The 12,533-nt window shown below is 33.9% G+C and overlaps 1 protein-coding gene across 4 annotated transcripts in view; it reads left to right on the top strand.

Moving 5' to 3' along the window:
• LOC117124528 (lysophosphatidylserine lipase ABHD12-like) overlaps positions 1 to 12,533 on the top strand; it is a 39,274-nt gene that overhangs the window by 11,108 nt on the left and 15,633 nt on the right. For 2 of the 4 annotated variants that reach the window (XM_033270783.1, XM_033270781.1), the window contains exons 4-11: positions 669 to 785; positions 1,090 to 1,166; positions 1,818 to 1,947; positions 2,609 to 2,646; positions 4,047 to 4,126; positions 5,300 to 5,382; positions 5,794 to 5,872; positions 6,630 to 6,751. In XM_033270783.1, coding sequence (XP_033126674.1) covers positions 669 to 785; positions 1,090 to 1,166; positions 1,818 to 1,947; positions 2,609 to 2,646; positions 4,047 to 4,126; positions 5,300 to 5,382; positions 5,794 to 5,872; positions 6,630 to 6,751 — 726 coding nt within the window. Of the gene's footprint in view, positions 1 to 668; positions 786 to 1,089; positions 1,167 to 1,817; positions 1,948 to 2,608; positions 2,647 to 4,046; positions 4,127 to 5,299; positions 5,383 to 5,793; positions 5,873 to 6,629; positions 6,752 to 8,196; positions 10,444 to 10,989; positions 11,151 to 12,533 lie in introns of those variants that run through there. The other 2 variants (XM_033270784.1, XM_033270782.1) reach the window with 2 other exon arrangements.

The following is a 12,533-nucleotide window of genomic DNA, read 5'->3' as shown; positions in this document are numbered from 1 at the left end:
GTTGCGGCCCCCCGTTTGTGGAACAGATTACCTCTTGAAATAAGATCAAGTTTGTCGACTGCTTTGTTCAAACGTGCTCTGAAAACACATCTATTTTTTGTTGCTCAAGGAAATTAATTTATTGTGAATTGATTTTTTGTTTTGTTTTGTTCTTTAATTTGTTTAGTGAGATGCCCACAAAACTGAGAACACCTGTGAGTCATGTACTAGCCGGTCTTTGCACCTTAAATTGCTGGTAAACGGAAGCAGTGATGTGGGTTATGGTCGTTTTTCTGGTAGCCTTTAGTTTAAAAGGATAAGCTTTTTCATGGTTTTCACAAGCGCCTTGAGCACTTTAGTGGAGATGTGCGCTTAATAAATCTTATTATTATTATTATTATTATTAAACTCATCTTAAACATAAAGAAGTTTTTTTTGGGGTGGGGGCACACTTCACCACACACTCCCAAATTTCAATATCCAGCGGTTGAAACGTCTGCTTTCAGCTGACTGAAACCACCCTTTTTGGTTATGGCAGCTGTTGTTCAGCCATCACAATATTTTATTTGCTTAAAAATTTCAGTTAACTTACTGGCAATTTATTTATATTACCACATGATAATCACATGCATACCACGTGATAATCACATGCTCGTCAAATGGTAATCACATGACTATCGAATTTCCAGGCAAGTGCTTCCTGCAAGTCTTCGCGGCAAGGGCATAACAGGTTACAACCAGTTTAGTGATGTACTTGGGGATCACAGGTCCATTGTCATATATCTCCATGGAAACTCAGGGACAAGGTAAACAAACAGTATTTTATAATTTTGAGTTTAGTTGGTGTTTACTGTACTGTATAATTTTACAATATATCAATCTTCACTAATAGAAATTACCTGTTGTAAAACTAAAGATTATTTCAAAATTTATTGACTTTACATTATTCTTTTTGTCAATAGTGTTGTGCATTTTATTTCCGACAGTTTAATTTTATTATTTGTTAAATATTAGTGTAGAACAAAGTAGCACCATTTAACATAATGACTTTAACTGATCTTATGTTATCCATTATAATTGGCATTTTGGTTTTCTTGGTATATATTTCAGAGCTTCATATCACAGGGTTTTGCTGTATAAAATTCTATCTGATCTGAATCATCATGTTATTGCAATAGATTATAGAGGTATGTTATTGTTAATGTTATCATTTTAAACATTGGAACTTGAGAGTCCCTGAAATATTAGTTGATATTTTTATAATTGGCCGAGTTGGGGAGGGGGCACACAGGGGCCACTCATACCACACTGGTGCTCTACGTGGCCCCAGGGTAGTAAAACCCAAAGAAACCTTAGCCAGGGCCTCGTGTCCTGCTTGAAAGTTTTTCAATTTCAAGTCAACATTTATTTATTTATTTATTACAACATTTCAGGATAAAGAAAAATACAACAAAAGCCCTTCAAGAATTACCAAAAGTGTAGAACATTATCAAGGTATCTCCAAGGCAAACATAAGAAAAAACAAGATTAGAGCATCAAAATACAATGAAAAAATAAAAATAAATTGAAAAAATACATATAGGTTTTAGTGTAGTGCAATATATAGGCATACACTATATTCAATAAATAATTTACAATTCATTAAATACATAATTTAAACTACAACAAAAATATTATAAAAGCAATTGAATAAAATAAAAATTTTCTCAAAAGTTCTCAGGAATGTGGGAGACTGTTAGTTTTGGGGAGACTCCTGCTTATTGTTTTGTATTGAGAGAGTTATTAGCATTAAGTATACACACACTGCAGTATGATGAAAGTATTTTATTGTTTAACAGGTTATGGCGATTCAACAGGAACAGCATCAGCAGAGGGGGTAATAGCAGATGCACTAACATCCTGGGACTGGGTCAAGCAAAGGTGTGGAAATTCAAAGGTGTATATTTGGGGTCATTCTCTGGGAACAGCGTGAGTACCTGTCAATTCTGTGGGATTCACATTTACATGATTTCCTTGTAGCTTGAGGCTTCAATAATGGGGTGTATCTTTTAGATTAAAAACAAATTTAATTATTATAAATATTATTGATAATCTTCTTTTTTTTCTCAATTTTGTTTAAAATCATCACAAATTTAGGGCAGAGGGTGGCTTTCTCCCCCTCCCCCAACTTGAATCTGCCACTGACTGTAACAAAAGAAGGTAATTTTTACTGGCTTCTGGTACACACACATTCAATTTTTAATACTGGTTCTGTTGTGGAGGTGTAAATGCTGAGTGAGTCTGGACCATAGATGCTACATAATATTTAAATTTAAAATTAGCTTGCCTTGGGGTACCATGCTTCCCCTTCTTCCTTTCGTATATTCTCAATTTTTTACTCTCTTCTTGTTCCATCCCTCACCCCTGATCTTCCCCTGCATATCAATATTTTCTTTCCAACCCTACATGCTTTTGCAATTTCATTAAATTCCTATTCAATTTGGGCTTCTAATGAAGGTGTGGAAATAAATTGAAAACAAGTTTTGATTAAATACTGTAGGTAATTTAATACTGTTTATTAAACTGGAAATAAATCAAGTAAATTACTTATAGTAAATGTTTTCTTTTAATTTGTTTTTATAATTTTCAGTGTTGCATCAGCATTAGCAAAGCAACTTTGTCTAGAAGGTGAGTATACCTAATAACAGATGTAGTATGTATGGAGTTAACTGTGGCTTAGTGGTGAAAACCCCAGCCTTGCCTTTCCGGTCTCCTGGGTTCAAATCTCATGTTACTATAGTTTGTGCACAATAATATTCCATCACCATCATTATCAAATGTATAATCATCATAACTAGAATCAATCATCATCGTAATCTTCATCCTCTTCGCTATTATATCATCATCATTTTCATCATCATCATCATCATTTTCTTCATCATCGTCATCATTTTTTTCATCTTCTTTAATGTGCATAAGCATCTATTGTTGCATAGTAGCATTGATGAATCAGTACACTGGGAGACAATCCTTTAATTTTCTGAGGTACATTGAACAAATGCATAAAATGCCTTCCAAGAGTCTGTTCGCTATTTACCCAATAATTTATTGGGGGCAGATATGATTATAGGCGAGCCATATGGCTGTGAGTGCAGCTTAGCTCAGTCAGATAAACTGGTGATAGCCACTGTGTGTGCACTTAAACCACGGTGATCCCTGGGTCCCCGGTTCAATTCCCATCGCTGCTGTCCTTGTATTTCAACTTTAGGGGTGAAATGCAAGTTGCGAAAGTGCACCGTCTTTTGGATGAGACGTTTAAGCCATTGGTCCTGTGTGCATTATGGCCTCATGTACACCTGAAAGAAGGCAGTACACTCTTCAGAAAAAGGATAGGAGATTGTCTTCCAGTGTACTGGCCAATCACCACCAGGAATACTCTACTGTAAATAAATCTTCATCAGACTTTTGTTGGTTATCTTTGGTGTTTACACCAAATTAATCCATCCATCTGGGCGTCCTAAATTGTTTGAAAATTAAAAACAAATCGGGGGACAAAAAACCTTTTCACCTCAGTCTGTGTAATAAGTCTCTCTGTGGCAGGGGTCCAAATTTGAAAGAAGTTACTTCCAGGAGCTCTGGTTAAATGAGCTTCCTTAACACATCTAATGTTATATTGATGTACATGGTTATATAAATATTATGAATTTGCGAGAGATAGTTTATTTTCCTCGGAGATTCTTGTTTGCTTTCGGGAGACTTGCGACCCTGGCCGGCCTAGGGCCCCATTATTTCAAATTGCTGGATCTTCCACTGTAAACAGTCCAGTGCACAGTACCTGGCTGAGCTATGCTGCCCAAATTATACATATTTTGAGGTTTTTTACACCTAAATTTTTGAAACCTTTTTTTCATATCTATTTACAGTACTGTTTTTTCGTATGTTTTGTTTCTTGTAAACATACATACATATATATCTGTCTCTTATACACATCTAGATGTGTATAAGAGATATTTGAATTGCTTCAAATGATGTGAATAAAAAAGTTGCTTGATTGATTTTCACTTGAAATTGATGCTTTTCTTTGGCAGGGAGTTGTCCTACTGGTTTGATTCTTGAGTCGCCTTTCAACAGCTTACATGATGCTGCCCTCAACCATCCACTTGCATTGGTGAGTACCATTCTATTGATTACTTGTATGTCAGAGTGGCAGTGGCGTATCCCTCCCCCCCATTCGAAAATTTCGAAGCAAAAAAAATTAGGCTAGGCTTATGCTCAAGAAAATGTGTTAATGCTTTCTCAATTTCCCTTTATTGACGTTCATCAAAACACCATATTATGTATTTATTCGTCCTTCATTTCACAGCAACTAATAATAATAATAATAATCAATATTTATAAAAATGGTCGCTGTCACACATAATAAAAAACACACACATAAATTATTCTAAAACTGTTGGTATGATTCGAAGCCTCGAAAGGTCTAGCATAGTAATTTTCCTGGTGCATGCAGAATTGTTGATGTAAGCCTATTTAAAATAAAACTATTGTTAAAACAATCCGGTAATTTTAATTAAGGCAAGAAATCGTAATCGACAATAAAAGTTTTGTTTTGTTTATTATGGTATTATCTCACTTCTTAAATACTGCGTTCAAGAGATATACTTTAACATATCTGTCACTGTTAACGTGTATTCGGGAATCTAAGAATCAATATTTTTCAGTGGGGGCGTGGCCACCGAAAATAAATTCCACGCCCCCTCATATTTTGGTCGCGCCCCCCAACCAATTTTTATACTGCTAGATAGGCCACTGCAGAGTGGTTAGGATTTGTGGGCAGTGTAAGCACTAGTCAAGCTGCTGTCGCACAGGCCAAGTTCTCTGTCCATCATGACTTGTACCAGAAAATCATTACATGCTAAATACATCTGAATACGTCTTAAAATGGACCAAAATTACCCTGTTTTTCCAGGCGACTTTGGCCCCACCAAGGTCTCACTCCTAGCCCTCGTCAGAGAACTTAGGCCCCTGTTCCCTTAGGCATATATCCTGGTGCCAACAATGTCTTTGTGTAGGTATATGTTTGTGTTTATGTAGGGTTTATGTGTGTGTGAAGGGTAAGGTCTGTGTTTTAGATATCATATGTGTGTGTGTGTGTGTGTGTGTGTGGGTGTGTGTGTGTGTGTGTGTGTGTGTGTGTGTGTAAGGAGGGATGGCATGTGTCTAGGGCTGTGGTTTTTTGCTTGTGCATTCATTTATTTGTACAGGGAGATTCATTTAATTCCATTTCATGTTTGAATGGAATCATGTATCGATGTATCAATGTTTCTTTTCCTTCTTGCAGCCATGGCGCATCTTCCCTTATTTTGATACTTTGTTTACTCAACCTTTTATGCCAATGTCTCAACACTTCCAAAGTAACAGAAAGTAAGTTGCGATTTGGAAAGGATATGTCTTTGACGTCACTTTCTCTATTACCACACACTCACTTTTCTTCTGTTTCATAAATATATCCAATATATATTTTTTACGTATTTTTTTTTACATATTTTACAAATTTACTTAATTTTTTTTTTTTTTTAATATTTTTAAAAATTTTTATTTTATTTTTTTGTTTTAACTTTTTTTAATTAATTTTTTTTAGACACTCCCATTTCCAAATATCTTTCATAAAATGCATAGCAACTTTTTGTATTTTGTGCTTTAACTATTAAAACATTACATATTCTATTTTCCTTAAAGTTTACGATTTTTAGTAAGAATTTACAGTACACCAAAGAGTCTGATGATTGTGTTTGTTTTTATTGTTTTCTTTTTTTCTTTTTTCTTTCTTTTTAGTTTACAACATGTGAAGTGTCCAATCCACATTTTACATGCTGAAGATGATTTAATTGTACCACACAAGCTGGGTAAAGTGGTAAGTATATACTTAATTTCATATATCATTAGATTTACAATGGTTTACCAAGTATCAAATATTTATTTTACCACCACTTCAATTGGGATCAAAGGTGTGCAGTTACCTATTATCTTTTCTTAGGTTGTAAAAAATTTATTTCATTCGCATTCAAGAATGGACGATGCTTTTATAAATCAAGACTCCTTATGAGGCTTAGAAATCATGACCAAAAGTCCTGGTTTCACTGGAATGGAGCTAAGGACCGGGATTGGATAGCAATCATCTTAAACCACAAAGCTATTCAACTTTACTCTTGTAAACTTACTTGTGTGGCCTCTGTCATAAATCTTGGTAACCTTTCCCACAAGAGCAGCTTGGCTCAGTTGGCTAAACTGGTGGTAGTCACTGTGTGTGCGCTGAACCATGGAGATATCTTGGTCCCCATTTAAATTCCCATCACTACTCTCTTTGTATTTCTGCCGGAGTGCTGTAATACAAGATAGCGCACTGTCTTTCGAATCAGATGTTTAAAGCCCATGTGGATGTTAAATAACGCAGTTCACTCTTGCAAAAAGAGTAGCAGATTGTTTTCTGGTGTACTGCCTAATCACCACCAGAAGGACCCCAATTGAAATAAGTAATCCTTTAGACTTTCGTGGATTATCGTTTATCTTTACACCAAATAAATCCATCCGTCCACCTTCCCCAAAGGATTTTTGTATGAGTGAGTAAATATCTACTAAGACTAAGAATTTGAATGTTTTATTCTCTGTAGTTGTATAATGATGTCAAAGCTACTGGATCGTCTGAGCTGGTGAAGTTCCACACATTTGATGGCAAGATGGGTCATGGCCATAAGTATATATGTGAGGCAGAACACTTCAAGGATTTACTTAAGTAAGTAATGTCTTCAAAATGATCATATATTAAATGTGAAGAAATTTTTAATTTTATATATGAAAGTTTGGTAAACAACCTGGGGAGGCCAGATAGCCACATAGTCATCATGACTAGTAGCTAATAATTAGCCACCCCTCATCTGAACTTAATCTAAAGACATTACCTTACCTTTACCAAAGTACTTTGTGTTATATATGTGATCTGTTTATATTTATATTGCATTTAGGTGGATTTTTTTTTCCTGATATAACCATTGTGAATGTCTTTTTAGTGTTGATTCTCAATCCTTTTCCTACCCTTTCATATTGGCAGCATCTACTACTATCCTTTGCAAATTTTCCTCTGACTCGGCTAAAATGTTGCATCATCTGCGTATCTAATATTTATAGGAAGCAGGTCAACTTGGCCGAGTTGACTGGGGCTGAGTTCACTATTGGCCGAGTTGACTCGATTTCTATTAATTCCACCAATGATGATTCCTTTCAACCTTTGAATTTCCTTCAGTTATATCCTCAGAGTACATTGAATATAAATCCGTTGAAAGGACACATATTTGTCGTACTTTATTCTTTATGGGGATCATCTCGGATAAATAGTTGACAATTTTGACCCCCGCTTCTTGTGACCAATACAAATTTCTAATAAAGCGAACATCTTTACCATCAAGTTACAACTGCTTTGCAGCTTCAGTAAAATATTCATGCTGTATGTTGTTAAATGCTTTTACATAATCTATGAAACAGCAGTTAACATCCTTACAGAAAGAAATACATCAGATAAAAAAGAAGAAAAATGCAAACAAGACAGCAAGGGAATTAATTTTTGTTTAAAAGTGAATATAGTTTTCGAGTCTACCATTGATTGTGGTAGACTATTCCAGAGTAAAATAATGGACAGATTAAATGATGATTTAAATACAGTTTTGCATTAATAGTTCATTAAACATATAATCAAGGGGTGGGTAGGAGGGTGGGGAACTCAAGGATTAAGTAAGACAGAGCTGGCTAAAAAATTGATACAAGGTCACTTTTAACTCCTTGAGTGCATTTTTTGTTATTCAGCGAATTTCCAGTGGTAGCAACACATTATTTTTTATTTCCCAACCCTCCTCTGTAGATATGCTACGGCCCACTCGTTCTCTTACTTACTCCACCGTTCTTTACCTTATGCATGCACTCTCTCATTCTCTTATTCTTTTCATTGCCTCCAGCTGTGTGTGTTCTATTTTAATTCTACATCAACTTTATCCTCCTAATCACTTCTCTTTCTATAATTATTTTCACATTTAAGAGTCTATTTTGCAGTGTTTGAGGTAAAGTAGGAAGATTAGTAGTCATTTTTTTTTTTAAAGAAATGGTACATTGCGTAGTTTGCTTTAAATCTCATCTGTTCTTTATATATGTGTAGTGATTAATGTTTCTCATTTTATTCATTTTTTCCAGAACATTCCTCAAGTAAAGGCATTCGATTTCTAACAGCAGTCTTTCAACAGAATGAATTTTGTATTCTTGAATAAGCTTTGTTTTAGGCCAAGCAAGACTTTTGTATACCTTGTTTAGCGGAATTCACAATAATGATGATTTCAAATAAAAATATAATTTTATTTTTGGCTAATTAGCTTTATTACGCCCACCGCTGCCTTGAAATCTCTAAAAATATGTACAGTATATATAAAAGCATTTAAACATCCCATTACCACACTGTTTACCTTTAACAATAACATTTTATTTTTATTTTCTCCTCTGTCTGGATGTTTTTGGCAAAACCATATTATGATAAATAAGTAAACAACATTTTAATACCCTTCTTTGATGATCTTTAAAAAACATAAGTTTGCGAAACAAGGTATAAAAAAAGTCTCGCCTCACTGATTAACATAAATATTTGGTCTTGGCACCTAGAGTTTATGACACTACTGTATAAATATGCAGGCCTCTTCCCTCTGAATAACTTCTTAATGTATGAATATTCCATACATTTTCATGTGACAAATTTGTGTGATGTACCCATATATGGCATGATGATGTCATATTACACCCTAATACGGGCATGTCACAGTTATTTGTCATAAAATCTGATAGTGTGGACAAAGCTAAAGACATTGTACAATATAAATAAAAAATGAAGTGTGTATTTTTATTTAAATTAATTAATTAATGCTGTCTTTTGATATTTGTTATTACACATTCTTATAAGGAGACCCTGGTCCTGATAAAAGATTAACATCATGGGCCCCCTTAAGGTCTGGGCCTGGGATTTATTAATCTCAGCTTAGCAAATGTCTTATGTCAAAAAAGTTTAGAAGTCCCTAAGCAAATATCTGATTTATCAAACCATCTTAGCAAAATCTTAGCTAAAAAATTGTCTTAGATGGTTCATGCGTATAATCGATTTTTTAATTTTAAGCAATTTTTAAGTTAAAGCATTAGTGATAAATTTTACTTAAACAAAAAAATTGACTTAGGCTGATTTCTAGTTTGATAAATCCGGCCCCAGAGCTTGTGTGTGTTAGTGTGTTTATTAATGTAGTAAAACACCATTGAATGGTGTATTTACTTCAATTTTAATAAGAGTAAAATAATGATATTGATGATATTTAATTAATTTTCTTACTAAACTTATTCTTCACCAATGTGTTGGTCTAACTGGATTTGTTAAGGAAACATAATGAAATGAAAGCATGTTATTATAATATTGTAATATAAGTTTAAACATACTAAATGCTTATCTGGGTGTTTACTTGTGTGTACGAGTGTGTGGGTATGTATCTGTGTGCGTGTCAAATAATATGTGCTATAAATTTAACAAAGTTGGATATTATTAATTGCCTTACAAGTAACATTTTACTTTAGTTATCCTTATTTTGTTTTTAGAATTCTGGCTCCCATGCAATATAATTAACTAATTATTGATTATAAGTTCTTATCATACAGGAATTAACAATATAAAAATAAACATTTTTTAATAGATATTTATTCACAAAAAAAAGAGACAAATATTTCTGGGATTGTTTATATTGCCAAGAAAAAAGAATTTTTGGATCACTTACAAAACAATTATGTTTATTAAGGCACCAGAAATTTGGCCAATAAAAATATTAAATGATGTTGCAATACTGTAAAAACCATAATTGATGGTGCTCTTAAAATTCATTTTTCTAGGAATTAGGTATGTCTGCATTTTGAGTAACAACACAGGCTTTAAAATTTAGCCTGGACAAAATTAAAATTAGTATTCATATCAATGTAAAATATAATAATGTAAAGCTTTAACATGAGTATTTAAACAAAATAGAAAATTGAGTGAAACGAAATATGTAAATACAGTATTGTTTAAAAAAACCTGAAAATTGCATATGATTAATGATGCTGCTATAAACAATGCAAAGTAAATTTATAATAATATTATAGTGGTGGATATACAATGCAATATAAAGTGAGATGATTTAACCCAGAACACATGAAATTCCCTTTCAACAAATATTTAAGAGAGAATAATGTATCTTTTAGCAATTTACATTTAACAATTCAATTCAAATCACATTTATTTCTTTCTATAAATTATTCATTATCATATTGTTCAGAAAGAAACAAGAAAGAGACAAATGCACTAGAAGTAACATCAACTGGATGACTCCAATTGTATTAATAATAAAGGGTGGTTCACACCAGCATGATATATTTGCATTACCACTGTGTCAGAATGTGTCTAATTGCAAGTTATTTACTTTGGTGATGTTTGTGCACCAAGCTCAAGCCCTGTCCAGTCAATCAATTTTGCTCTTGAATAAAACATGTGACATGCCTAAATATGGTCATGATGACATCACACCATGACCATATTTAGGCACACAACAGCTTTTTGTCAGAGAATTTGATAGTGTGGACACAGCTCTACACCATCTCATAGTTTCTAGTGCGTATTCCTAAGGTCAAGGTATATACAGTAATACAAATATGACATGGTTTGAGTTTGAGTAGTGAATTTTGCCTCCCTAAACTTTACTCAACACCGAATTAAGAATTCACTGCATTACCGAAGTCATACCATGTACTGCTCCACTATAATATTAAACACACACTATCTGTCTACATTATAGTGATTTTGAGCTGTGAGGCTAGAACTTACAAAAGTTGCATACAAGCTCACTGCATAACAAAAGATCTATTTTATATCTATTACAGAATTAAAATCAGTTGGGTTATTTTTTTGTTTGTATCTATCTCCTCTATCAGATCATAAAAAGGAGGGACATCTGTACACCACTATACTGTATGTAGGTAATGTATTCATTGACAAAGTTTATATTATATAGCTTAAAAAGAGGTTGTCTTGTATACAAAATGTCCTGGGTTCAATTCCTGATAAAATTGGATTTATTTTTAACTCTACAAAAGTATCTCTCTTCATTTTATTTATTTCGCCTTCATGTTCATACTATGTAATTATACAAAAATACAATAAAATTTGCAAAAGGATTGTCTCGTCAAGAGCCGGCGAGATTTCCAAAAAGTAAAATATACAGTACTGCTATCTAGGTGGCTCCCCAAGCGATTGAGAAAACATAGACTAGCATCAGAATTCAACAGAAACACTTGATCATGCCTTTATTTCATCGAAACTTGATTATTGTAATTCACTTTTATTTGGCCTCCCTTCTTATTCAATTAAACGTTTACAATGAATCCAAAATTCTGCTGATTGCCTATGCACGCTCACTCCCAAGAGCCACCACGTCACCCCCATCCTGGAATACCTGTACACTGACTACTTATCGGAAACATATTATTTTTAAAAATCCAATTATGTTTTAAGGCTCTTCGATTCCAACAACCCTCTTTTCTGTCTGACATTTTAAGTACCTATGTCCCCAACGCCGTCTCCGCTCAACAACTAAAAGTCTTCTCACTGTTCCCACCTTCAAATGAAAATCATATGGCCAACGAACCTTTGCTTTTTTTGCCTCATTGCTGTGGAACGACTTACCGTTGTTGTCAAACATTCGCCCTCCTTGGATTCATTTAAACTACACTAAATTAAAAAACTCGTCTATTTAAATCCATCTAGTCTACTCGATTCCACGTTCATATCTACATTGTCGTTTTACATTTCTATTTTTTACTCCATGCTCTACTATGTATACTTTTGCGCCTTTGATTTTGAAATTGGCGCATAACAAATGTTTGTTTATCATTATTATTATATAAATTTTAAAAATATCAATCTACTAAAAAAAATTCAGTAAGCAACATTTATCAGTATCATCTTCTAATAAATTAAGTCCCTTGGTACAACAAAAGTTGTATGTTGTTTCATTGCTATTAATTTATGACCAAATATTCTATAGTGTCATGGTGTGAGTATGTATTGGTTAGGCTACCTTCAACCCTCAGATGTGAGCACTGTGGTCTCCTCAGAGAATAAATACGCAAGTAGAGAAACAAAAGGAAGATTGTGATTGTAGGCAGCTTAGCTCAGTCGGCTAATCTGGTTTTAGCCACTGTATGTGTGCACCGAACCGCTGCCTCTCCTTATGTTTCAGCTGGAAGGCTGAAAAATACAAGTTGCGATAGCGCACCGTCTTTTGAATGAGACGTTTCAGCCCTTGGTCCCGTGTGCAATACGGCATCTTCGGAAAAGAGTAGGAGATTGTTTCCTGGTGTACTGCTTAATTCACTACCAGAAGGATCCTGAAACGAGTCTTCAGATTTTCTTGGTTATTCTTGGTGTGATTCACACCAAATATACTTATCTATCTTATCTGTCTTTAATCTATCTT

This window comes from Anneissia japonica, unplaced genomic scaffold (genome assembly GCF_011630105.1).
Source record: "Anneissia japonica isolate Jap-2015-1 unplaced genomic scaffold, ASM1163010v1 scaffold287833_len2544123_cov190, whole genome shotgun sequence".
Taxonomy (NCBI): Eukaryota; Metazoa; Echinodermata; class Crinoidea; order Comatulida; family Comatulidae; genus Anneissia; species Anneissia japonica.
This window is presented reverse-complemented; position numbering and strand designations above follow the sequence as displayed.